At 44.3% G+C, this 27,270-nt stretch overlaps 2 protein-coding genes and 2 long non-coding RNA genes across 5 annotated transcripts in view; 3 read left to right on the top strand and 1 right to left on the bottom strand.

Moving 5' to 3' along the window:
- Positions 1-44: 44 nt before the first annotated feature.
- Positions 45-1,583, top strand: TSTD1 (thiosulfate sulfurtransferase like domain containing 1). The gene is made up of 4 exons (XM_069546379.1): positions 45-243; positions 471-593; positions 1,142-1,301; positions 1,389-1,583. Exons 1-4 carry the CDS (start codon positions 168-170, stop codon positions 1,438-1,440), a joined length of 411 nt encoding a protein of 136 aa, XP_069402480.1. The 5' UTR covers positions 45-167; the 3' UTR covers positions 1,441-1,583.
- Positions 1,388-24,219, bottom strand: LOC138416910 (uncharacterized). 2 transcript variants are annotated; one of them, XR_011247883.1, is made up of 3 exons: positions 23,644-24,172; positions 4,974-5,087; positions 1,388-2,538 (listed from the first exon to the last, which is right to left on the bottom strand). It is a non-coding gene; the product is annotated as an uncharacterized lncRNA (long non-coding RNA). The 2 variants fall into 2 exon arrangements; XR_011247892.1 differs by lacking the exons at positions 1,388-2,538; positions 4,974-5,087 and adding an exon at positions 6,061-8,428 and having other exon boundaries at positions 23,644-24,219.
- Positions 5,472-23,494, top strand: LOC138416917 (uncharacterized). The gene is made up of 3 exons (XR_011247899.1): positions 5,472-5,586; positions 18,815-18,880; positions 23,326-23,494. It is a non-coding gene; the product is annotated as an uncharacterized lncRNA (long non-coding RNA).
- F11R (F11 receptor) overlaps positions 23,804-27,270 on the top strand; it is a 23,393-nt gene continuing 19,926 nt past the window's right edge. The window contains exon 1 of the mRNA XM_069546373.1: positions 23,804-24,028. Coding sequence (XP_069402474.1) covers positions 23,968-24,028 — 61 coding nt within the window. The 5' untranslated portion in view covers positions 23,804-23,967. The remainder of the gene's footprint in view (positions 24,029-27,270) is intronic.

Below are 27,270 nucleotides of genomic sequence, written 5' to 3'. Positions count from 1 at the left end.
AGGCCAACGTGTCGTTGGCCGTCCACGCCCACAATCGCGAGGATTTCTCTAGCGAGCGCGTTAGGAGCACCGGGAACAGGTGCCGCGGGAGCTGTGCGGGAGGCGGTGCCTTTGCTTCCGGTTCCGGTCGGTCTCAGCTCAGCTGCAGCTTCGGGAGGGCGGGGGAGATGCTGCCCGCTCCCAGGGGGCGGGCTGGGGCCAAGTTCCTGATTCTTACGTTTGCGGTGCGCACCATGGCTGGAGGTACCTGTAGGGGAGACCTGGGATCCGGTCTAGGGCAAGTTGTGGCCTTGGGAGCTCTTGGAACGCCCCCGGTGGAGGAGTACGCGGAGGGAGGCGCGAAGGGGAGTGGCGGAGGGGTCCTCACGCGTCCCCCGCCAGGTTGGGGCGCTGCCAGGTGAGGGGGCCCCGGCGGCAGGCGAGCTGGCGGCAGTCCTGCTTCTCTCAGAGCTCGCGTGCCCCTTCCTCAGAGCCTACGGTCTCGCTCCCTGAACTCCGTTCGCTCCTAGCCTCCGGCCGGGCTCGGCTCTTTGACGTGAGATCCCGGGAGGAGGCGGCAGCTGGAACCATCCCTGGGGCTCTCAACATCCCGGGTACGGGATTGAGGGGGCTGGGGTGGGGGTGTGGGGGGGTGGGGAAGCCCTGGTGGTGGACTGGAGACAGTTTAGGAGGGTCTTAGCCAATAGGACCTCATTTAGGATGATGTGGGAAGGCACTGGTTACAGGGGTCCGGTATTCCTGTGGCTCCCGCCCCCCAAACTTCCCTTAAGAAGGGTTGATGGGAGGCGGATCCTGGCAACGGAACTGGCCCTTCCAGTTTGAGGGGGTAACAGGCAATGAGGAAGGGGCAGGCCAGATTCACACACTTGACCTCCCCAAAGCTGGATGCCTGAGTTTGCCCGCGCCTCCTCACAAATTAGGAAAGTGGCTTCCATTCAGAGTTGGTTTGGCTGACCAGTGCAGGTAGGACGTATCCTGTCCTCAAAGTGGATGGGGGCGGGGGGAGGAGTTCTCACCATGTGTTGTTTTGGGGCCCCTTGGAGATATGTTCGACCACAGGACCGGTCCTTCCAGACCCAACCGCTGAACCTGAGATTGCCCAACTGCCGGCTTTCCATTGTATCCTCTTGACTCCTCCCAGTGTCAGAGTTGGAAAGCGCCCTGCAGATGGAGCCAGCTGCTTTCAAGGCTTTGTACTCCGCTGAGAAGCCGAAGCTGGACGAGAACCTCATCTTCTTCTGTCAGATAGGCAAGCGGGGCTTGCAGGCCACGCAGTTGGCCCAGAGACTTGGATACAAAGGGTATGGGCTTGGTAACTGCGCGGGGCGGTGGTGGCTAGGGCTGCCTCCTGGGCTCTGTCCTTCCCTCACCCCTATTTTTCTTCACAGGGCTCGGAACTATGAAGGGGCTTATAGAGAATGGCTCCAGAAAGAAGGTTAGGTAGAATGTGGCATACTGGATGCTCCCTCCCCGCTGCCGGTGGCCACCTTAACTAAGAGTGATGAAGGGGCTGACTTGTTGGGTTGAGCAACTTCTTATAGCGCTGTGCACGAAAAGCAGCAAATAAAGAGCATTTAATCAAAGTATTGGAAGCCCTTAATTTGTCAGGTGAACTGAAAACAGTTCTAATCATAATCTAGACTTCAGTTCAGCCCTAGGTCCTTCTTCCAGCATTCATCTGCCCCCCCAACCGAAACCAAAACACCCAGAAGTTGGCTGAAAGACTATAATCCAGAATCACCTGGTAGCTTAAAAACAAACAAAAAAACTTGGGCCTCATCTCAGATTTGGTGGGTTTTTTACCTGGTTTTACAAGGTCCACGACTGAGCGACTTCACTTTCACTTTTCACTTTCATGCATTGGAGAAGGAAATGGCAACCCACTCCAGTGTTCTTGCCTGGAGAATCCCAGGGACGGGGGAGCCTGGTGGGCTGCTGTCTATGGGATCGCACAAGAGTCGGACACGACTAAAGCGACTTAGCAGCAGCAGCAGCAAGTAATTCTAATATGCAGTTAGGAGCCAGAACTAGACCAGAGGTCGGTAAACGATGGCCCCATTTGGTCTTGCTACCATGACCATTTGTTTACACATTGTCTGTGACTACTTCTGTGCCAAAATGGAAGAATAGTTGCAACAGAAACTATATATTCTTTGAAGTATCTAGTCCTTTATAGAAAGTTTGTGTACTCTTGCTCTAGGTCTTCAGGTCCCCAGCCCCAACCTCACTTCCCTCAGACTTTGTCACTGGATTGAGGAAATGAAATGGTTCTCCCAGGCAGTTGGGTGAAGGAATGGATGCCACCCCTAATCCCAAGCATAGATCACAGGTATGAGGAGCTCCTCCTGTGCCACCAGAAAGAGGTCCGAGTTTTTACCAGCACAGTTCCTTGATCCCACAGTAGATTTAACAAAATCTAATTGGTTTAAAAGAAAAACAGAAACAGCACATACTCACTGAGGCAGAACGCAACACTATACAGTAGGTGTGTAATTTCCCTCTGTCATGGTTCATGGTTTAATGCATATCTTTCCAGACCTATTAAATATTTCAATGTCAGAGTTGGTTTTTTTTTTTTAATTTATTTATTTGGCTGTACTGAATCTTTACTGAGGCATGCAGGATCTTTAATCGAAGCATGCAAACTCTTAATTAGTACATGTGGGATCTAGTTCCCTAACCAAGGATCAAACCCAAACCTCCTGCATTGGGAGCCAGGAGTCTTAGCCACTGAATCACCAGGGAAGTCCCTCAGTTCTGATGTGTTAAGTCTGATTATAGAAAATTTTACTTAATTTGTGGAAGAGAAGGTTGAGTTAGAGATGGACCCAGTTTTCTGCTTTTTCAAGTTTCTGAAGAAATTCCTTGGAGGCATTTCCTGTTTTCCTTGCCTTCCTCTCACCTTTTCCTCTCCTCCTTTTGCTTTTGGGACTGTACCCAGCCCTTATACATCTTTTACCTCACAGTCTACACTGCACACTGTATAAAATCTCCCATTCATCTGAGCTCTCCACCTCCTTTCACAAACCTATCTCAATCTCCCTGGACTAGTCACAGTACTGAGTTTAGCTGGACATTGTTGGGTTTGGAGATAAACTTGAAATATGGGAAAGAGTCTAGTCTAGGGTCTGGCAAATAATAGATGTCAGTTACTCTTTGCTCAAGTACCAAAATTCCTTTGGTTCTCAAACTGGTTGGGAAATTTTTCCTGGGCTTTAATTTCCCTCTTTTAAAAAAATTTTATTTATTTTTGGCTGTGCTGGGTCTTCATGGCTTTCCAGGGGCTTTCTTTAGTTGTGGTGAGCAGGGGCTACTCATTTTTGCAGTGTTTGGGCTTTTCTTGGTGGTAGCTTCTCTTGCAGAGCACCGGCTCTGGGGTGCTCAAGTTTCGGTAGTTGCATCATGTGGGCTCAGTTGCCTTTTGGCATGTGGGATCTTCCCAGCATGCGTGGGTGCTAAGTCGCCTGTAATGTCCAACTCTTTGTGACCCCATGGGCTGTAGCCCACCAGGCTCTTCTGTCCGTGGGGATTCTCCAGGCAAGAATACTGGAGTGGGTTGCTGTGCCCTCTTCAAGGGGATCTTCGCAGCCCAGGGATAGACTCTGCGTCTCTTATGTCTCCTGCACTGGCAGGTGGGTTCTTTACCACTAGTGTCACCTGGGAAGCCTGAGATCTTCCCGGGTCAAACCCGTGTACCCTGCATTGGCAGGCAGACTCTCAACCATTAGACTACCAAGGAAGTCCCAAATTTCCCTTGTTGAGTCTCAGCTGTTCTAGTCTTCTTTTATCCCTTCTCAAATTTTATAATTTGATTATAAAATTATAATTATAAAATTATAATTTCTTTTTTAGTGAAGCATAATTTACTTACAATAAAATGCCTTTTTTTTTTTTGGCATGGTATGTGGGATTTTAGCTTCCCGACTAGGGATCCAAACCGTGCTCTCTGCAGCAGAAGCATGGAGTCCCAACCACTGGATTGCCCTGGCATTCCCTAAAATGCAGTGTTCTTAAGTGTTCACTTCATTGAGTTTTGACAGTTATACACTTACTTGAAGCAAGCATCCTAACCAAGATATCTCCACTGAAATCTCCAAAATTTCTTTGGGACCAGTCAATTCCATCCTTAATCTCTTTTTAGGCAACAATTTTCTATCTTCTGCCACCTAAACTAGTTTTCTAGCTTCCTTCCTGGCCTGCCAACCTACAATACTTGCTTTCTTCAGTTCAGCTGGTGAGGGTTAGAGAGAATCCTGGAAGTAATCTGAGCTGACTCACTACCTGACCATGCCCTCTGGCTTGATCATTGCTAAAAGAACATTCCTCTTTCCCCATCATTAACTATGTGGGTCGTAACCTTGTTGGGCTGTGCCAACCTTGCCCTTTAACGTTCTCTTTCCCTCTCCTCATAGCTAACCATGTCACCAGGTGAGTCTGAGGAGCTGAGTGTGCCAGCTGTCTTCCCTTGCCTTCTCTCCCCATGCTACATCAGACTCCTCTCTCTCATCATGCTTTATCTACCCTAGGTTTGTGCTGAGTGTGTCATCGTATCTATTGCATTACATTTTGCTTGTTTCTCTCTCAATTGATCATGAATTCCTCAAAGGCAGGAACCGGCTTTCGTTTCCTTATCTCCACTGCGTGGGACTCAAGTTCTCAGTAGGTGTTTGCTGAGCTTTACTATCCTCCCAACTTTCAGAATCTCCTAATTTCAGTCTTTCTGAAACGTTGCTGCCTGAACAACCTTAAAATAACATTTTAATCTTATCAGTCGGAGTTGATCATTTACAATAGGTCCTTGTTGCTTAGTGGCTCAAGCATGTGTCTTGACCTGGCATTCCGAGCAGTCTTTAGTCTGGATCTGGCAGCACCCTGACTTTTCAAACACATCTTTCAGTGCCAGCTCCCATCAGGCTAGTTTCTTTAGTGGCCTAAGTAGATCCTCCTCCCTTCTGACCCTGGCCTTTACTCACCATTTACCCTGTTTGGGAAGCTTCCAGCCTCTTCTGTGCCACTCTGAATTTCACAAAAATTAGAAGAATGTATTTGGCAGGATGCTTGCTATCTTCATCCAGAGGGCTTTTAAACTGAAGGAAAAGGAAGAAAAATAACCCGATAAAATTATGTAACTGATTCATGAAGGTCAGAGGGATCAGAAGAATGGTGGAGAAGGTACACGCTTCTATGTAGCAGTTATCACACTGTATTATAATCTATGTGGTTCTTCCCCTTGGACCTAGCTCTTTTTTTTTTTTTTGGTCTATGCTGGGTCTTTGTTGCTGCGTGCAGGCTTTTTCTAGTTGGGGTGAGCAGAGGCTACTTTCTTGTTGCGGTTCATGGGCTTCTCTTGCTGCAGAGCGTGGTCTCTAGGGCTCACAAGTTCAGTAGTTGTGGAGCACAGGCTTAGTTGCCCTGAGGCATGTGGGATCTTCCTGGAGCAGAGATGCAAACTATGTCCCTTGCTTTGACAGGTGGACTCCTAACCACTGGACCACCAGGGAAGTCCTGGACTGAGCTTTTTAAGGGGAGGGACTGTTTATTCCATTTCTGTATGGCCAACAATGAGACCAGAACTGCCTAAAGGAGGTACTCAATAGATGCTGAATTTTTTACTGAGGTGTTTAATAATCCAGGGAGGGAAATGCAAGGGGAGAGAGTTGGGAATAATACTCACGAATGGTATTACAGCATGTTATGTAAAGAACCAAGGCTATGAATCAGAGTTCTAAGTTCCAGTTCTGACTCAGCACTACTTAGTGGTCACTGTACGTTACTTTCCAGTTCTCACTTTCCTCATCTATAAAAGGGGGGTTAAAAGACTCATCTGTTTGGGTGGTTCTGAAAGTTTACTGGAATAGCATATGTAAACATATGAAAAGTACCTGCCATTCAAAATGTGTAGATTTAGAGATGTCTGTGTCAGTAAACACAAGAAAGTAAATAAAATAGCATAGATATAACTGAAACTTGATGGAAGGGAATTTATGACTGCCAGTGGAAAAGTTTTTTTTTTTTAATATATTTAATGCAAGAGTCAGATAAAATAAATGTGCAGCTTGATGACTTTTCACATACTCATTTAATCACTGCTTCTGCTCAGAAAACATACACTGAGATTTGAATCATTTAAACCATGTTGAAACTTGCTTTATAGCCAAGTGTGTGGTTCATTTTTGCATATGTTCCATGAACACTTGAAAAGATCTATTTTACAGTTTTGAGGTGCAGTGTTCTATATATTAATATCTCAGTCCCAGTTTATTAGTTATTTTGTTCAGATCTATAGCTTCTCCTGATTTTTCTTTTTCTTGCCTGCTTATTCTATTAGCTGCTTACAGAGATATATTTAAATCTTTCATCGTGATTTGGATTTGTCTTTTCTCTCTTTTTTCTGGCATTTTTATGTATATATTTGGAGATGATGTTATTAGACGTTCCAGATTTAGAATTGCTGTGCTTCCTCCAGAATGGATCCTTTTCTTATTACATCCTTTTTATCTCTGATGATGCTTTCTACCTTAAAGTCTATTTTATCTGCTGTTATTACAACTATACCAGCTTCGTTTCAGTTAATGTTCAGTTACTGGTAATAATAGGCCATGTCTCCTGGAATTCATATTAACCAAAGAAGAAAACACTAAGAACAGCTAGACACAAGAAATGGGCTATAGGGAAGCAAATTTTTTAAGTTAAAATAAAAATATCAGTGAAATAGCTGAAGACTCTAAGGAGAGTAGGAGTCAGGAAAGCTGAGAATCTAAAGAACCTACACTTGATAGTATTTCCCAGTGGGAATCCTTCCAGCTCGTTCATTCCCCTAGTTTTTCCAGGGCTAATCATATTCCTCAACCTGTCAAGTCCTCTAATTAATAGACCTTACCTTGGTTTCACTATTATTTTCCTCATGCCCTTATTTTCCTCCTAATCTAGTTGATCCCATGTGTGTCTATTATTATCATCATTATTCTGCATAATTGGGACTAAACTTGCAAAGAAAATTAAAAACATATTGAAGAAAATGAAAACCTTAAAAGAAGACCTGTATGAAAGAAAAAACAAGATTCTCGGATAGGAAGACTCAACTCCATAAATGTATCAGTTTAGTTGAAATTAAGAATTGCCAGGAAAAAAAAAAAAAGAACATGAGTGAGAGCAAGTTTAACCAGCTATTACAATGTATAATAAGGTGGTTGTTTGCAATTAGATACATGGGTTCCAAAATGCACCAAGATAAGTTTCAAATTGATCAAAAATTGAAAGTAAAAATGGAAACTATCAAGAAGAATTATTTCATTATCTAAAAGTGGGGAACCTCAATGTTCACTGCAACACTTTACAATAGTCAGGACGTGGAAGTAACCTAATGTCCATCAACAAAGGAATGGATAAAGATGTGGCAAGTAGATACAATGGAATATTAGCCATAAAAGGGAATGAAATTGTGCCATTTGTCGAGATGTGGATGGACCTACAGACTGTCATACAGAGTGAAGTAAGGCAGAAAGAAAAAAATCATAGAATATCACTTATATGTGGAATCTAGAAAAATGGTACAGGTGAATTTATCTGCAAAGCAGAAAAGAGAGACACAGGTGTAGAGAACAAATGTATGGATACCAAAGGGAGAGAGGGAGGTGGGACAAACCGGGAGATCGGGACTGACACATATACACTACCATGTATAAAACAGATAACTAATGAGAACCTACTGTTCCCCTGCAGGGAACACTATTCAGTGCTCTCTGGTGACCTAAATGGGAAGGAAAGCTAAAAAAGAGAGGATATAGGTATATAGATAGCTGATTCACTTTGCTGCACAGCAGAAACTAACACAACATTGTTCAGTTCAGTTGCTCAGTCGTGTCCGACTCTTGCGACCCCATGAATCGCAGCACGCCAGGCCTCCCTGTCCATCACCAACTCCCGGAGTTCACTCAGACTCACGTCCATCGAGTCAGTGATGCCATCCAGCCATCTTATCCTCGGTCGGGTCGTCCCCTTCTTCTCCTGCCCCCAATCCCTCCCAGCATCACAGTCTTTTCCAATGAGTCAACTCTTCGCATGAGGTGGCCAAAGTACTGGAGTTTCAGCTTTAGCATCATTCCTTCCAAAGAAATCCCAGGGCTGATCTCCTTCAGAATGGACTGGGTGGATCTCCTTGCAGTCCAAGGGACTCTCAAGAGTCTTCTCCAACACTGCATTTCAAAAGCATCAATTCTTCAGCACTCAGCCTTCTTCACAGTCCAACTCTCACATCCATATGTGACCACAGGAAAAACCATAGCCTTGACTAGACGGACCTTTGTTGGCAAAGTAATGTCTCTGCTTTTCAATATGCTATCTAGGTTGGTCATAACTTTTCTTCCAAGGAGGAAGCGTCTTTTAATTTCATGGCTGCAGTCACCATCTGCAACATTGTAAAACAACTCTATTCCAAAAAAAAATAATTTAAAGAAAGTGATGAGAACATAGTGTACAGTGTGGTGACTCTTAGTTAATAATATTGTACTGTGTATGTGAGAGTTGCTGAGAGAATACATAGTAAGGTTTTCATTATAAGAAAGCAAATTGCATAAATAAAAGTGAGGAAGATCTCTAACTCTGAGTCAAAATTTAGAACCCATGAAAGAAAAGACTGATAAAATAAAAAACAATACAAAACAAGCAAGCTTATGGGTGGTAAAAACAAATAGGGACTTCCCCATTAGCCGACTGCAGGGGGTGCAGTTTCTATCCCTGATCTGGTAACAGATCCTGCCTGCTGTGTGTCACAGCCAAAAAAGAAAAAGTGCAAAACAAAAGGAAAAAAGCCCCCCAAACAAACAAACATCACAGAAGCCAAAAGACAGAGTAAAGGGAAAACTGAAGTCATAGCATACGCAAAGGGCTAATTCCTGGACTGTATAAAGAGCCCTTAGAAGTGTAAAGTGTTAGTTGCTCAGTCATGTCTGGTTCTTTGCAACCCCATGGACTGGAGCCTGCCAAACTCTTTCCATGGGATTCTCCAGGCAAGAACACTGGAGTGGGTCGCTATTTCCTTCTCCAGGGGATCTTCCCAACCCAAGGATCAAAGCCGGGTCTCCTGCATTGCAGCAGATTCTTCACTGTCTGAGCCACCAGGGAAGCTTACAAATAGAATATTATACAACTGTAAAAAAGAATGAGGAAACAACTCATTTGAGAAGTGCATTCTCCAAGACATATTTTCAGGTGAAAAAAAAAGGTATGCTATCTTTTGTGTAAAAAAGAAAAAAAAGCAAAATAATAAAAGTAAAATAATATACACATATGTTTATATTTGCTTATATTAGCAAAAACAAACAAAAGCAAAAAAAAAAAAACCTCTCTGGGAAAACACAGAATTAAGTAAACTGCCACTCCCTTAAATACCACTTTAACATCCTTAATGCTTTCTCCATTCATTTGTTTAGGAAAATCCCAACTGTGGTCACATCCAACTAACCACTTACTGTTTTTCTATAGTCAAAGAGCTGGAGTAAAAGTCACACCAGCTTGACTGATCTCACTTCAGATTTATGTCTGAAATATCTTGAAGGCACTTGTTATTGCTCAGTCCGAATACACTTCCCTAGTACATACGGTCTCTGTCTCTGCTTCTCCCCACTCTTCAATCTCCTAAACTTTCCTTTTTCCTCTGTACTTTTGGCTAATGATTTTACTTCATACTGCAGAGAACAAAAGTTAGACTGAAGTTTTATCATCTCCCCGCCACAAATGTTCCAAAGCTACCATACACTTCCTGCTAGTCATAGTGGTTATCTCTGCTCTCTTTTGAGCCTCAGCTTGTGGATTCCATCTCCTCTCTCCTCAAGAACATAGTTCTGCAACTACCCCCCTTTCATACAGCATTTCTTTCTACTGGACCATTGCCATTAGCAAACAATCCTTTCCATGTAAACAAAATACCTACTCTGCTTTCATCCAGCACCCTTCCAGCTGCCGCTTCTCTTTTCCGCTGCCCTTCTCAGCAACGTCTCTCTTGAATTGTCTGTGGTCATAGACTATTTTCTCAGTTTACATTCTCTCCTCAGCCTTCTTCATACAGGTTTTATTGCCTATTCCACTACTCTGTCGAAACGTCTTTCAAGGTGACCCAGGAACGACATACAGGAATTTGAGTAGATATAGGTTGCCCTGGGAAGAGGCTTCCTTGGTGGCTCAGTTGGTAAAGAATCCACTTGCTATGCAGGAGACCTGGGTTCCATCCCTGGGTTGGGAAGATGAAAAAGAAATGGCAACCCACTCCAGTATTCTTGCCTGGGAAATCCCATGGACAGAGGAGCCTGGCGGGCTACAGTCCCTGGGGTTGAAAGAGCTGGACAAGACTACACCACCACCACCACTCTGGGAAGGGGGCACACCTTTGTGTGACTCTCTCAGGTGGAAGTAGTTCCCAAAGAGGCCAACAGCTGGGGAAATCATCCTTCATTTCTGAAGAGGAGTCTGACTAGCACATCACAGCATCACTACAGCATGTTTGTATGTATAGAAAACCCTACATTCCAAAAAGGATAGAAGGGGAAGGAAATCTCGGGGCAAAGAGAAAATTGAATAACATAGATGAAGTCAATGAGGAATGGATGTCAATATTTAAATTTGGATTGCAAATTTGGGCTTGCTCTTCCTAGAGATTAAAGACTAACAAGATCAGCTGTAGAATGTAAAGTATCTATACAATCAGTATGTGACAGAAGCACAGCAGTTTTCAGCAGGAACCTCTGGAAATATCAATAGTTAGAGCGCTATCACCGACTGAAGAGGCTTAGCAGCAGCAGAGTGCTATCAGTGTATTCTGCCAGCTTGGAAAGAGGTCACGTAAGGATTCTGTTTTCACCTCTGTCTTTGGCCATATTTTTAAAAAAACTTTTTGAACTGGGTCAGAGACAGCATGCTTATGAAACTGGCATATAATGCAAATTCAGGTTCAACTGCTAATAAACTGGATGACAGAATCAAGATTTATATTTAATATTTTCTTCTGGAATTTTCCACTTTGCAAACAACCTCACCAATCTGAAGTTTACAAAATCTATTTTTCTTCAAAGACTACAGAAAATAAATGTTAATGATAATAAAACTTTAAAATTTATTATTTATTTCATCAATTTAAGGGAAAAAGAACCTGGTGAATATCAAATTATTTGGGACTTCTCTGGTGGTAACATTGAAGAAGCTGAAGTTGAATGGTTCTATGAAGACCTACAAGACCTTTTAGAACTAACACCCCAAAATGATGTCCTTTTCATTATAGAGGACTGGAATGCAAAAGTGGGAAGTCAAACACCTGGAGTAACAGGCAAATTTGGCCTTGGAATGCGGAATGAAGCAGGGCAAAGGCTAATAGAGTTTTGACAAGAGAACACACTAGTCATAGCAAACACCCTCTTCCAACAGCACAAGAGAAGACTCTACACATGGACATCACCAGATGGTCAACACCGAAATCAGATTAATTATATTCTTTGCATCCAAAGATGGAGAAGCTCTATACAGTCAGCAAAAACAAGGTTGGGAGCTGACTGTGGCTCAGATCATGAACTCCTTATGGTCAAATTCAGACTTAAATTGAAGAAAGTGGGGAAAATCACTAGACCATTCAGGTAGGACCTAAATCAAATCCTTTATGACTATACAGTGGAAGTGAGAAATAGATTTAAGGGACTAGATCTGATACACAGAGTGCCAGATGAACTATGGACAGAGGTTCATGACATTGTACAGGAGACAGGAATCAAGACCATCCCCCCCCCCCCAAAAAAAAAGACCATCCCCAAGAAAAAGAAATGTGAAAAAGCAAAATGGCTGTCTGAGGAGGCCTTACAAATAGCTGAGAGAAGAAGAGAAGTGAAAGCAAAGGAGAAAGGGAAAGATACCCATTTGAATGCAGAGTTCCAAATAGCAAGGAAAGATAAAAAGCCTCCCTCAGCGATCAGTGCAAAGATATAGAGGAAAACAATAGAATGGGAAAGACTAGAGATCTCTTCAAGAAAATTAGAGATACCAAGGAAACATTTATTGCAAAGATAGGCTCAATAAAAGACAGAAATGGTATAGACCTAATAGAAGCAGAAGATATTAAGAAGAGGTGGCAAGAATACACAGAAGAACGGTACAAAAAAGATCTTCACGACCCAGATAATCACGATGGTGTGATCACTCACACTCACCTAGAGCCAGACATCCTGGAATGTGAAGTCAAGTGGGCCTTAGGAAGCATCACTACGAACAAAGCTAGTGGAGATGATGGAATTCCAGTTGAGCTGTTTCAAATCCTGAAAAATGATGCTGTGAAAGTGCAGCACTCAATATGTCAGCAAATTTGGAAAACTCAGCAGTGACCACAGGACCGGAAAAGGTCAGTTTTCATTCCAATCCCAAAAAAAGGCAATGCCAAAGAATGTTCAAATTACTGTACAATTGCACTCATCTCACACGCTAGTAAAGTAATGCTCAAAATTCTCCAAACCAGGCTTCAGCAATACGTGAACTGTGAACTTCCAGATGTTGTTCAAGCTGGTTTTAGAAAAGGCAGAGGAACCAGAGATCAAATTGCCAACATACGCTGGATCATGGAAAAAGCAAGAGAGTTCCAGAAAAACATCTATTTCTGCTTTATTGACTATGCCAAAGCCTTTGACTATGTGGATCACAATAAACTGGAAAATTCTTCAAGAGATGGGACTACCAGACCACCTGACCTGCCTTTTGAGAAACCTGTATGCAGGTCAGGAAGCGTTAGTTAGAACTGGACATGGAACAACAGACTGCTTCCAAATTGGGAAAGGAGTATGTCAAGGCTGTATATTGTCACCCTGCTTATTTAACTTATATGCAGAGTACATCATGAGAAACGCTGGGCTGGAAGAAGCACAAGCAGGAATCAAGATTGCCAGGAGAAATGTCAATAATCTCAGATATGCAGATGACACCACCCTTATGGCAGAAAGTGAAGAAGAACTAAAGAGCCTCTTGATGAAAGTGAAAGAAGAGAGTGAAAAAGTTGGCTTAAAACTCAAAACTAAGATCATGGCATCTGGTCCCATCACTTCATGGCAAGTAGATGGGGAAACTGTGGAAACAGTGGCTGACTTTATTTTTTTGGGCTCCAAAATCACTGCAGATGGTCACTGCAGCCATGAAATTAAAAGATGCTTCCTCCTTGGAAGGAACGTTATGACCAACCTAGATAGCATATTGAAAAGCAGAGACATTACTTTGCCAACAAAGGTCCGTCTAGTCAAGGCTATGGTTTTTCCAGTGATCATGTATGGATGTGAGAGTTGGACTGTGAAGAAGGCAGAGCGCTGAAGCATTGATGCTTTTGAACTGTGGTGTTGGAGAAGACTCTTGAGAGTCCCTTGGACTGCAAGGAGATCCAACCAGTCCATCCTAAAGGAGATCAGTCCTGGGTGTTCTTTGGAAGGACTGATGTTGAAGCAGAAACTCCAATACTTTGTCCACCTGCTGCGAAGAGCTGACTCATTTGAAAAGACCCTGATGCTGGGAAAGATTGAGGGCAGGAGGAGAAGGGGACGACAGAGGATGAGATGGGTGGATGGCATCACCGACTCAATGGACATGGGTTTGGGTGGACTCTGGGAGTTGGTAATGGGCATGGAGGCCTGGTGTGTTGCGGTTCATGGGGTCGCAAAGAGTCGGACACGACGGAGCAACTGAACTGAACTGAACTGGTGGGCAGTGGATGAGAAGTCGCCTGCCAATTCAGGGGACATGGTTTCCATCCTTGTCTGGGAAGATGCCACGTGCTGCAGAGCTACTTAAGCCCACGCACCTCTGAGCCCGAGTGTAGGACCCAAGAGACACAACTACTGAGTCCGTGTGCCACCCCTACTAGAGCCCGAGCTCCAGCACGAGAACCCAGCGCGGTGAGAAGGCTGCGCACTGAGACTGGAGAGTACCCCCACGCTTGCCACAACTAGAGAAATCCCGTGAGCAGCAGCAAAGCCTCACCACAGCCAGAAATAAATACATAATTAAAACAATTATTTGGACACTCCAAATTTACTTGTATGCTTTGTGGTGGTGTAGTTGCTGTCGTGTCCAACTTCTTTTGACCCCGTGGACTGTAGCCTTCCAGCTTCCTCTGTTCATGGGATTTCCTAAGCATAAATACTGGAGTGGGTTGCCATATTCTTCTCCAGGGCCTCTTCCTGTCCCAGGGATAGAACCCACATCTCCTGCATCGCAGGCAGTCTCCTGCCTTTCAGGTGAATTCTTTACCACTGAGCCACCAGGAGAGCCCCTTTATGCTTTGTAAATATACACATAAATGTTTTATACAGAAATAACTGGAATGCACATTATCTGTATTTACTTTAATCATTAACATTATTACTTGTATACTTTTCTGTATATTAGTTCATTTTCAAAACAAAAAAATATAAAATTGAGTAGGGATAAATGCAAATGTACTTCGGTTAAAATTGTACAGGGGAACTTCCCTGGTGCTCCAGTGGCAGGACTTCAGGCTCCCGATGCAGGGCGCCCAGGTCAGGGAACTAGATTCATCCCAGGTTAGGGAACTAGGTCCCGCATGCCGCAAGCAAGACCTGATGTAATCAAATAAATGAATTTAAACATTAAAAAAAATTGTATAGGGACTTCCCTGGTGGTCCAGTGCTTCAGACTCTGAGCTCCCAATGCGCTGGGCACAGGTTTGATCCCTGGCTGGGGAACTAAGATCCCTGCACGCTGCACAGGGTGGCCAAAACCCCACAACTGTAAAAAGATAGTATGTGAGAGATCTCATTTAATAGTAGTTCAATGTTAGGTGGTCCAGGGGCTAAGGCTCCTTGCTTCCAATGCAGAAGGCCTGGGTTTGATCCCTGGTCAGGGAGCTCGATCCCACATGCTGCAACTAAGACCCGGTGCGGTCAAATAAATAAATAAAAATAAATATTATTAAAAAACAAGAGGCGTGTGGGTTTTAGTTTGCTGTAAATTGACTATAAATTACTTAGTATTTATAATAACATTAATATTACTTGTTAATCAGTCAGTTCAGTTCAGTCGCTCAGTCGTGTCCGACTCTTTTCAACCCCATGAATTGCAGCATGCCAGGCCTCCCTGTCCATCACCAACTCCCGGAGTTCACTCAAACTCACGTCCATCGAAGGTGATGCCACCCAGCCATCTCATCCTCTGTCGTCCCCTTTTCCTCCTGCCCCCAATCCCTCCCAGCATCAGAGTCTTTTCCAATGTGTCAACTCTTTGCATGAGGTGGCCAAAGTACTGGAGTTTCAGCTTCAACATCATTCCTTCCAAAGAACACCCAGGACTGATCTCCTTTAGGATGGACTGGTTGGATCTCCTTGCAGTCCAAGGGACTCTCAAGAGTCTTCTCCAACACCATAGTTCAAAAGTATCAATTCTAAGGTGTCTGTAATATTAATAAATATTATACTTCCAAATGCATTTTTAAAATTGAAGTATAGTTGATATACAATACTGTATTAGTTTTAGATGTACAGCATAGTGATTCAATATTTTTATAGATTATACTCCATTTAAGGTTATTATAAGAAAATGGATATATTTCCCTGTGCTGCACAATATATCTTTATTGCTTATCTATTTTGTACATAATCCTTTGCATCTCTTAATAATTTGCATCTCTTAATCCCATACCCCTTATCGTGACCTTCTTCCCTCTCCCCACTAGTATCTACTAGTTTGTTTTCTATATCTGTGAGTCTCTTTTGTTACATGTACTTAGTCACTCAGTTGTGTCTAACTCTTTGTGACCTCATGGACTGCAGCCCGCCAGGCTCCTCTGTCCATGGGGGTTCTCTAGTAAGAATACTGGAGTGGGTTGCCATGCCCCCTTCCAGAGGATCTTCCCAATCCAGGAAAGGAGCCCAGGTCTCCCACACTGCAGGCAGATTCTTTACCATCTGAGCCACCAGGGAAGCCCAAGAATACTGGAGTGGGTAGCCTATCCTTTCTCCAGGGGAATCTTCCCAACCCAGGAATTGAACCGGGGTCTCCTGCATTGCACTTGGGTTCTTTATCAGCTGAATCACCAGGGAAGCCCAAGAATACCAGAGTGGGTAGCCTATCCCTTCTCCAGGGGAATCTTCCCAACCCAGGACCTGAACCGGCGTCTCCTGCATTACAGTCGGGTTCTTCATCAGCTGTCACCAGGGAAGCCCTTATGTTTTGTTACATGCATTTGTTTTCTCAGATTCCATATATAATGAGATCAAACTGTCAACTCTAAAGGAAGTCAATCCTGAATATTCCTTGGAGGGACTAATGCTGAGGCTGAAGCTCCGATACTTTGGCCACTTGGTGTGAGGAGCTAACTCACTGGAAAAGACCCTGATGCTGGGAAAGATTGAAGGCAGGAGAAGGGGACAACAGAGCATGAGATGGTTGAATGTTATCACCAACTCAATGGACATGAGTTTGAGTAAGCTCCAGGAGATGGTGAAGGACAGGGAAGCCTGTTATGCTGCAGTCCATGGGTTGCAAAGAGTCAGACACGACTGGACAACTGAACAACAATAGAATGATAACATACAGTATTTGTCTTTCTAAGTTATTTCATTAAGCTTAATGTCTGTGTCCACCAAGACCTTGCAAATGGCAGAATTTCATTCTTTTTCATGGTTTAATTTAAATTTAATTTCATTCTTTTTCCTGTGTGTGTGTGTGTGTGTATCAGTCACATCTGCTTTATCCACTCACCTGTTGGTGGATGCTTAGACTACTTCCATATGTTGGCTGTTGTAAATAATGCTACTGTGAATATTGGGATGCAGGTATCTTTTCAAATTAGTATTTATTATTATTATTATTTTTTTGCTAAACACTCAGGAGTGGAACTGTTGGATCATATGGTAGTTCTACTTTTGTTTTTTTGAGGAACTTTCATACTGGCTGCACCAATTAACATTACCACCAACGGCATACAAGGGTTCCCTTCCCTGCACTTCCTTGCCAACATTGACTGTTTATAGACATTATAATAATAATCATTATGACAGGTGTGAGGTGATCTCATTGTGATTTTGATTTGCATCTCTCTAATACTTAGTGAAGTATTAGAACTAAAAAGCCTCTGGATGAAAGTGAAAGAGGAGAGTGAAAAAGTTGGCTTAAAGCTCAACATTCAGAAAACTAAGATCATGGCATCTGGTCCCATCACTTCATGAGAAATAGATGGGGAAACAGTGGAAACAGTGTCAGACTTTATTTTTTTGGGCTCCAAAATCACTGCAGATGGTGACTGCAGCCATGAAATTAAAAGACGCTTACTCCTTGGAAGAAAAGTTATGACCAACCTAGATGGCATATTAAAAAGCAGAGACATTACTTTGCCAACAAAGGTCCATCTAGTCAAGGCTATGGTTTTTCCAGTGGTCATGTATGGATGTGAGAGTTGGACTGTGAAGAAAGCTGAGCACTGAAGAATTGATGCTTTTGAACTATGGTGTTGGAGAAGACTCTTGAGAGTCCCTTGGACTGCAAGGAGATCCAACCAGTCCATCCTAAAGGAGATCAGTCCTGGGTGTTCATTGGAAGGACTGATGCTGAAGCTGAAACTCCAGTACTTTGTCCACCTGCTGCGAAGAGCTGACTCATTGGAAAAGACCCTGATGCTGGGAGGGATTGGGGGCAGGAGGAGAAGGGGACGACAGAGGATGAGATAGCTGGATGGCATCACCGACTCAATGGACGTGAGTTTGAGTGAACTCCGGGAGATGGTGATGGACAGGGAGGCCTGGTGTGCTGCGATTCATGGGGTCGCAAAGAGACACGACTGAGCCACTGAACTAAACTGAATACTTAGTGATGTTGAGTATCTTCTCATGTGCTTATTAGCCATGTGTATGTCTTCTTTGGAAGGTTGTCTATCTGGGCTGTTTTAAAACCCAGTTGTAGGGAGCTCAACCTGGTGCTCTGTGACAACCTAGAGGGGTGGGATTAGGGAGGGAGGTTCAAGAGGGAGGGGATGTATATATACCTATGGCTGATTCACATTGTTGTACGGCAGAAACCAACACATTTTAAAGCAATTACCCTCCAATTAAAAATAAATAAAATAGGGACTTTTTTGGTGGTCCAGTGGTTAAGAATCAGCCTTCCAAAGCAGGGGACATGGGTTCAGTCCCTGGTGGAGCAGCTAAGACCCAATGTGCTAGAGGCAACTAAGCCTACATGCTTCCCAGTGCAGACAAAAAATAAATAAAACTGGGTTGTTTATTGATATTAAGTTATATGAGGTGTTTATATATTTTGGATATTAACCCCTTATTGATCATATCATCAGCAAGTATTTTCTCTCATTCAGTAGATTATCTTTTACTTTGCTGTGCAAAGGCTTTTAAGTTTAGTTAGGTCCCATTTGTTTATTTTTGTTTTTATTTCCTTTGCCTTAGGAGACTGTTCTAAAATATATTGCTATGATTTACATCAAAAAGTGTTCTGCCTATGTTCTCTTCTAGGTCTAATGTTTAGGTCTTTAATCCATTTTTAGTTTATTTTTGAATATGGTGTGAGGAAATGTTCTAATTTTATGTGTAGCTGTCCAGTTTTTTCTATACTATTTATTGAAGAGATTGTCTTTTCTCCATCATGTATTCTTGCCTCCTTTGTTGTAAATTAACTGACATAAGCATGGGGTTGCAAATGCATTCTTAGACTGAAAATAAGAGTGATGAAAAATAACTACCATTGCAGTTCTTAAAATGTACCTGGCTCTGTGCTAAGTAAGCATAGTACATCTATTATATTATTTAATTCTTATTTTGCCATTGTTGCTTTTCAGTTGCTCAGCTGTGTCTGATTCTTTGCAACCCCATGGCCTGCAGCATGCCAGCTTCCCTGTCCTAAGGTAAATCATATTGTTAGGTAGTTAGAATAGAAAAAGGACAATATTGCCATCATCATAACTGCCTTCTAAATGGAGAAAATTTCAGAGAAATGTGAGGTGGCCAAGGACAGATAGTTAGATTGGGGAACTGGGTTTTAACTGAGATCTGTCTATCCCTTAGAAAGACAGTTTCTCTAGCACCTGGTTCAGTTCTTGGTAAAATAATAAACAAGGGGTTATCCAGAGGAGTGAGATTAATTGGGCATATGGATCTGTGCCATTTTGTAAGCAGATTAGTTAGGGGAATCTCTGGAGAAAGAGAACAATTAATGGCTTTCTTGTTATCAGAGAAGTCATTTTGGCCTAAGACATTCTGTGATCTAAGCCTGGAGCTATGCTTACCCTTGAACAGGTCTCAGTAATTAATCATCTTAAGGAACAAAGGAATGCACTAACAGAGAAAAGGCAAATAATAGTACAATGAAAGAGCAAAGGCCTAGTTCCTCCTCAAGGGATATACAGAATACTAGGTCCTGTGTGGAACTAAAACCACACAGGTGGAGGATGGGATGATGCTGCTGAACCTTTTGACTCCAATCGGCTAAAGTTTGGAGTCTGTCAACCTTTGCCCCAATTTTTTGCTAAGTTCTCTCCTCAAGCCCCTTCCTGAATATATGTGTACTTTCAGCTTAAAAGTTTCCCAATTTTGCTTTGCTACTTTGGGAAAAATCCCCGGTGCTCTCCTTACTTACTGCTAGTGATAATAAATTCTTCCTTCTCCTGATCATTGGCTTTGCCGTCTATTGGTGTGATACCAAGAGGCGAACCCAGTTTTGGAGTAACAATATGAAGACTATCTGAAATGAAACAGGAGGGAAGAGGGCAGGGAACAACCTTTAAAAGAATGATATAGACATCGGCCCTGACAAAAACTGATTAGGACCCACAAGGTCCAAGATGGAAAATTCAACTTCCAGTGGACCTTGAGCCCCATTACAGACAGATAGACAGTGCTCAGTCATTCAGTCATCTCCGACTCTTTGTGGCCTCACGGACTGTAGTTCCCCAGGCTCCTCTGCTCATGGAATTTCCCAGGCAAGAATTCTGGAGTGGGGCGCCATTTTCTACTCCAGGGGATCTTCCCGACCCAGGGATGGAATTTGCATCTCTTGTGTCTCCTCATTGGCAGGTGGATTCTTTACTGCTAGCACCACCTGGGAAAGATTGAAGGCAGGAGAAGGGGATGACAGAGGATAAGATTGAAGGAGGAAACAGAACAGGCTCTATCTTGAAAGCAGGACTCCAGCTTGGGCCGGACTGTGGACTTTGAGCTATATGCCCAATATCGATGGAAACGACATACCAACTGGAAAACCAGGCCCCTGAAGGAAGAGCCCCATGGCTCTCCATTGCCTAAAAGAATACCCTAATTATCTGTGTAACCAAATAGAATCTTACATTCTATTATGCTTATTGGGGTGTGACCACAAGCCTATTGATAATTGTCCACAGTTAACTACCTAGGCTTAAGGCATATGAATCACAGTTAACTTTGATTATATCTTTTTTTTTCCTTTGTTCAGACTAGTTTCAGGGAATTTTGGGAGGTGGGTTTGGGCACAAACGCTTAGGGTATAGAAGGTTTTCACAAAACCTTGTTGGGGTCCTTGACTATGAGAAGACTCTTCCTTGGGCCCGCCGGTGTAATAAACTGCACTCCACTATCTGTATTGTCCTTCTGAGTGAGTCTGTTTCCCAGAACATGTGGCTACAACAGGGTGGCATCACCGACTCGACGGACATGAGTTTAGGCAAGCTCCAGGAGTTGGTGATGGACATGGAAGCCTGGCATGCTGCAGTCCATGGGGTTGAAAAGCGTCAGCCATGCCTGAGCAACTGAACTGACTGAGCACCACCTGGGAAGCCCTTGAGCCCCATTATACACTCTTTGTAATATGAAATGAAGTCGCTCAATTGTGTCCAGCTCTTTGCAACGCTGTGGACTGTAGCCTGCCAGGCTCCTCCATCCATGGGGTTTTCCAGGCAAGAATACTGGAGTGGGTTGCCATTTCCTTCTCCAAGGGAATCTTACCAACCCAGGGATTGAACCCTGGTCTCCCGCATTGCAGGCAAACTCGACTGTCTGAGCCACCAGGGAAGCCTTTGTAATATATTAGCATTTAAATGACACACCCACCATGAGGGTTCTGAGGCTAACCATCAAAGGCCAAAAAAGAGGATAGAGGCCTAATTTCTGGAAATCCCTGCCCCTTCCCTGAAATAATTGAAATAATCCTCCCAGTCATTAGCCTATGAAATTACCCAGCCCATAAAAACTAACCACATTTTATTTCAGGGCCTCTTCTGAGATGGCCCATATACTGTGGAGTATGTTTCTCCCTAAATAGATCCACTACCTATCACTTTGTCACTGAATTCTTTTCTGAGAAGGGTGAGAAAGTGACCTAAATGACCTTTAAGACTGATCAGTCTCAGAGTTCCTTTAAATCCCTGCTTGAGGGACTCCTCTGTGCAGTGGCTACGAATCTGCTTGCCAGTGCCGGGGACACAGGTTCAATCCCTGGTGACGGAGGATTCCACATGCCGCAGGGCAACTAACTGGTTGAGCTACAATACTGAGCCCACGCTCTAGAGCCCTCATGCTGCAACAACTGAAGCTTGTGCGCCTAGAGCCTGTGCTCCAAGACGGGAGAGGCTGCTGCAATGAGAAGCCCATGGGCTGCAGCTAGAGAGTAGCCCCTTTTCTTTGTAACTAGAGAAGGCCTGTGTGCAGCAACAAGGACCCAGCACAGCCAAAAATAAATAAATAAAGCACTGTGAGGGCTTCCCTGGTGGCTCTGCGGTAAAGAATCTGCCTGCAAATAGAGGAGACACGGCTTCCATCCCTCCGTCAGGACAATCCCCTGGAAAAGGAAATGGTAGCCCACTCCAGTATTCTTGCTTGGGAAATCCCATGGACAGAGGAGCCTGATGGGCTATATATAGTCCATGGGGTCACAAAAGAGCTGGACACAACTCAGGGGTTAAACAACAACAAAACAGTGTGTACTTGTAAATAGATAAAATCCCTGCTTAAGTTCGCCCATCTTAAGATTTTCTCTGACAATCACAGTCCCGAGTTCCTGGTCCCTTCTCTAAGCTCTTCTCTCTTCTCTATACTGTCATATTTAACTTGATGTGTATGTCTCTCCAAGATTTTAAATTCCCTTGAGGCTAAAGACCAGAGCTTTGCAAGTGTTTCTCTTTAGAAACTTTAGGAAGTTTCTTTTTTGGATACATATTGTCCTGTTTCCTGTATTGTATTGGAAGTAAACTGTAAGTCATTGGAAGTCACAGATTATGGTTTATATTTCTTTGTATTCCCTCACAGCACCCAATAGGTGCTTGATAAACACTGCTTTAAGTTGGCTGAAACGTGAAGAGACCTTTTGGCCCAAAGGAATGGGACAAAGATGACAGAGCAAAAGGTCAAAAAATACCACTGTTTTGGATACAAGTATGGACTTTCCTGGTGGCTCAGATGGTAAAGCGTCTGTCTACGATGCGGGAGACCCGGGTTTGATCCCTGGGTTGGGAAGGTCCCTTGGAGAAGGAAATGGCAATTCACTCCAGTACTATTGCCTGGAAAATCCCATGGACAGAGGAGCCTGGTAGGCTACAATCCATGGGGACTCGAAAAGAGTTGGACACGACTGAGTGACTTCATGTTCACGTAATGGACTTCCCTGGGGGCTCAGACGGTAAAAGCATCTGCCTACAATGCTGGAGACGGGTCTTGAGCCCTGGGTGGGGAACATCCCCTGGAGAAGGAAATGGCAATCCACTCCAGTACTCTTGCCTGGAAAATCATATGGACAGAGAAGCCTGGTAGGCCACAATCCATGGGGTCGCAAAGAGTCGGACACGAGTGAAGGACTTCACTTCACTATGGACTTCTTACTTGCAGTGAGATAAAGTTCCGGAAGTTTTCCCACGGGCAACCTGGATATACTAAGAAAAAAATAGGGACTTCCCAGGGGGCGTGGGTTTAATTGCTGATCTGGAAGTAAGATCCAGCCTTGCGCAGTCAAAAAGTTAAAAAAAAAAAAAAGTATTACGATCACAATGTAAAATTGTTGTAAAATATTAGCTGTTGAGAATGGGTTTCAAATAAAAACGATGTAACAATATAAATATTAACAGTATCAACATAGCCTATAGAAAGAGAGTTTAGCAGGCATGCAATTATCCATAGTGAGAAGATAAGTACTACTGAAATGCAGACCTCTGCTGACTGATTACACATGTGTAAAGGACATACCCACAGTCACTCACAGTGATGTTTATAGAGCGTCAGTAGGTCAGTTTGTATTATCTGGGTGTGTTTGGTGATTCGATTCTGCCCTTCCCACTACTGAACTGAGCGCTTCATTCCCCTCTCCTTTCCCTTTCCTCCTCTAACGCAGCCTTGAATCCTGCCAGTGGAGCGGACAGAGGAACACACTTTGAGGGCCTTCTCTCCCGACCCTCACATATTAATACACGTGGTTTTCACTTGATAAAGGACTGGACCAAGATTTCTGCAGCTGCAACTTACATTCCGAATAAACAAAGCATTACAACGAACAAACAAAAGCAGGCCTCTCTCTCTCGCGTCTCACAGAACAACTACCTTCCCGACCACCTTCTTCAAGGTGTTCCTCTAACCTTCCGGCTCCAGTTCAGAACCTAGCCAGTCGTAAAGTCCCTACTTCAGGAACGCCGCCCAATCAGAGAGTCCTCACCTGCAGAAGGTGAGGCCTGGGTCTCCGTACGCGACAGTCTCCTAGCCCAATCAGGGGCGGATCGGGCTTGGAAAGGCTCCAATCCGCCTCACAGGGAATAGTGGGCGGGACTGCACCTGGCGACGGTGAATCACTCAGAGGAGCGGCGGCTCCCTCCACCAATCGGAAAGTGCAGAGGAGCGGCGCTGACCAATCGGGCGTGAAGGGAAGGGCCGGGCTGGGCTCAACCTGGCGTCTGGAGTTTAGTCCCCGCGCGGCTGCAGGCGAAGCTGTGTGTGTTTCTAGTGTCGCAGTGACTGCTGTCGCATCGGGATCTTGATCGTGATGGGTACAAAGGCGAAAGTCGGCAGTACAGAGTTGCTTCTCTTCACGTCGATGGTCCTGTGTAAGTTCCCGGAGTTTTCGGAGTAATCTGTGCGTCTGATCAGAGGTTGGAGGGAGGCGCTCCTCACACCGCTGGCTCGCGAGAGGGAGGGGTTCTGAAATCAGTCCGGCTCACCCTCCTAGTCCTCTTTTCCACCCTAGACTCATCCCTCTTTTTTCCCTTCCCCCTTCCCCTGGTGAGTGGCCGGCTCCCCTCCCCCACACTTATGAATAAGGATCTTCTCTTATATCCACTTGGAGGGAGCTGCCTCTTCCGCGGTTTTACCAAAAATAACGGGGAAAGCTTGGTTCCCCTTTCCTCCATTTTCACCTGCTGGTGAGTGCTGGTGGGCTCGGAGGCGCTGCCCAGCCAGGATCACGCATCTGAGAAGGGCCATCCTGCCCCTCCAGCATCCGCGAACCATCCGGAATCCGTCGGGAGCCTCCTGTCCCCTGGCTTTGTTGGGATGTTTTGCTCCTGAAGGGTCCTCAGAGAAAATCTAATGGAGGTCGACTGGAGTGGAAGTCCCTTTCCCTGGCTGTTGCTGAAGGGTCTTTTTAGCTTTTCCCGAATTTCTGGGTTGCATGGTTGCTCCAGGAAAAGTGTCCAGTTGCAAAACCTTTTTTTTTTTTGGAAGGCAATACATAAAATTGAAATTTAAAATTTCTTAGCACAGCATTCAAGTTCCTTTCTAGCATACCTTACTTCAGGAATCCTTAGTAAATGTTGTTGACTGAGATACCATTCCCAGGGGAAGGTCCTGTTTTTTGGTTGGCTGGTTCCTTCTCAGAGCCAGAACTCTGCCCTCCCCCCTGGCCATGTTTGAGAGTTTTTGTTTCCTTTGTAAACTCCCTTTCCTGTGGAACAATGAGGCTTACTTGCTGGGGCAGGCCTCTGGTCCATAGTTGTGCTTGCGCCTGACTGAGTTTATGGTTTGTGCCTTAGTCTACCTGTGTCAGCCCCTGTACCCTTACCTGATTCTTGAGTGTCTGTGTGTGCTACCGTGAATAGTTGTGTCGGCAGGGGGTCTGTAAGAATCTCCATTTCCTCCTCAAGATCGCTATTTTAGGAAATGTAGAAGAGATGAGCAATTAAGACCAATATTGCTGGTTACAAGATAATTCATTTTGCTTAGTGTGAAGGGTGCCCTTAGACAGATGAATTGACGACTCCTTTGTTTCTTGTCACAAAAACATTAACCCTTGGGATGGACTGGACCAGTAACAAGTCAGATCCTCCCTCCCCCTATTGTGCAGATCAGGAAACAGGTACAAAGAGGGGAAATGACTTGATAAGACTGACCAAAAGACCTGGGACTGGAACCAAAGTCTCCTGACTCACTTCTCTGTTTTCTGCCCCTGGGCCCGTCTCAGGCAGCCTGTGACACAGGAACCAGCATATCAAAACATCAGTTTGGGATACTGCTCCAGAGTCCACTGTCTCACCTGCCTTTTTCAATTTTTCTTTCTCACTAGATTCTTTCTTTTCTCACTTCTCCCTTTCATTCTACTCCTCCATTTCCCCCTTTCTTCAATTTCCATTCTTTCCTTCCCATTCTTCTCCATTTACTTCTGTCTGTATCTTAGAACTGCTAGTGACACCCAGAGTCATTTTCTTGTTGGGTGTGGTGCTCAGTACTAAACACTTTGACAACCCTGTCAACCCTTGTACTCATCCCCCCACTTCCCAACCTAGAAATTTCTGAGTTAGTAACTGTATTTGTGACAGTATTTGTCAGACTTATAAGACTCCTAGAACTGCTTCCTTCTCCCTTTTCCTCTTCCCCCCTCATTTTCTAGAATAACCCCAAAATATATTATCACGGATTGACACTGAAAGCCTTGTGATATCACCCGTCTGAGCTTGGGAATACCCTCTAGTCTGCTCAGGGAATCAATAAACAGTGGTTTACAGGGAATGTGAGATGATATTGTATTAGCTTGACAGGACAGTGGATCCTGGGAAGTAGCATGTCCAGGAGATGGAGGAACTGACCTTGTCACATGTAAATAGGGCTAGACCTGGGAGATGCTATTTGGTTAGCACAGTGAGAATGGAAATAACAACCAGGCCACCCCCAACCTGCGTTCTGGCTTGACTTTCTGGCTTATTTGTGACCATAGTCTAGTAACTCAGTCTTTTCATCTGTAATACAAGAGTATTACAGGAGTAATAATACTTGTCCTAACCTCATCCTGAGGATCAACTGGGATAATAGCTACATGACATACATGAAAGCGATTATTAGTGGGCAGCTATTACCCTCCTTTGGATTTTGTGAGGGTGAAAGAATGCTGCCCATAGTAGAGCAGGTCAGAGAAAGCAGGGAGGGACCCTGCTAGATTCCAAATGGCTAGAGTGAAAAAGTAGGGGCTTTCTTGCCTGTCTAGTCTGTCCTCTGCCCTTGGGATAGTGGAAGCTTATATAGGATGCCTGCATGTCCTTGCTCCTCACGTGGACTCTGTCATCAGGGAGGGAGAGGAAAAGATCAACTAGTGGCCCACCTCCTGCCGGGGGAATCTAGTGGAGAAGAAGGCCTGAACCTGCTGGGACAGGGTTGGAGAGTAAACACTGGGAGAGCTGGGCCTGGGAAAAGAAAAACTGGTGACCAAGAATACTGGCCTCCCTCCCCCTAGAGAGCCTGTGCTTAAAAAAGGTTTCCAGCTATCTCCTAGGCGGGAAGAGGCATTTCTGTTTAGCAAGATGGTGTGTTTCTAGGATGACTTTTGCTGTGACCGCAGGGGAAGTGGAAACCTGGTTGGAAGCCTGGTGTTTGCATACACACCCCTTCATGAAGTGTCTGCACTGAGGCATTCCAGCAGGGAGAAACTGCTGCCCTGCTCCTGTCTGGGTCAGCCTGGGAGTCTGGCTGTTTCATATTGATATTTTGGACTCAAGCCTTTCCAGTTTTCCTATTCAGGGTTAGACTCAAACTGTAGATTGGTGAGTCACTCCTTTCCCCTCCCTCTGCGGTGGGTTCTCCCATGAAAGAATTGTTCCCTCGAAACCGGAACCTAGAGACTAGTGACGCAACAGGGTGAAACAAGGAAGTGAGTGGTAGTGGAATTCCAGTGTCTTCTTAGTTTTTCTCTCCTTGCTCCAGAACACTTTCACCGTATAACATTTCTCTTCAGTTTCCTGTGATCTGGGCTTGCCTGGGGTCCAGGCTAGTTTTGGCTTGGGGTGGAGCTGCTATAATTAAAAAAACAAACAACAATGTTTGTCTGTTTAGAAGAGGTTAATACATTAACGTGGTTCGAGAA

Source organism: Ovis canadensis, chromosome 1 (assembly GCF_042477335.2).
Source record: "Ovis canadensis isolate MfBH-ARS-UI-01 breed Bighorn chromosome 1, ARS-UI_OviCan_v2, whole genome shotgun sequence".
NCBI classification, from domain to species: domain Eukaryota; kingdom Metazoa; phylum Chordata; class Mammalia; order Artiodactyla; family Bovidae; genus Ovis; species Ovis canadensis.
Note: the sequence above shows the minus strand (reverse complement) of the source record. Positions and strands in the feature narration are given on the sequence as shown.

Bases quoted from the DNA above. Each gene is read 5' to 3' on its own strand.
- TSTD1 (XM_069546379.1), top strand. From the start codon at position 168: ATGCTGCCCGCTCCCAGGGGGCGGGCTGGGGCCAAGTTCCTGATTCTT. The intron at 244-470 runs GTACCTGTAGGG...CCCCTTCCTCAG, and splicing joins GGTGCGCACCATGGCTGGAG to AGCCTACGGTCTCGCTCCCT. The intron at 594-1,141 runs GTACGGGATTGA...GACTCCTCCCAG, and splicing joins TGGGGCTCTCAACATCCCGG to TGTCAGAGTTGGAAAGCGCC.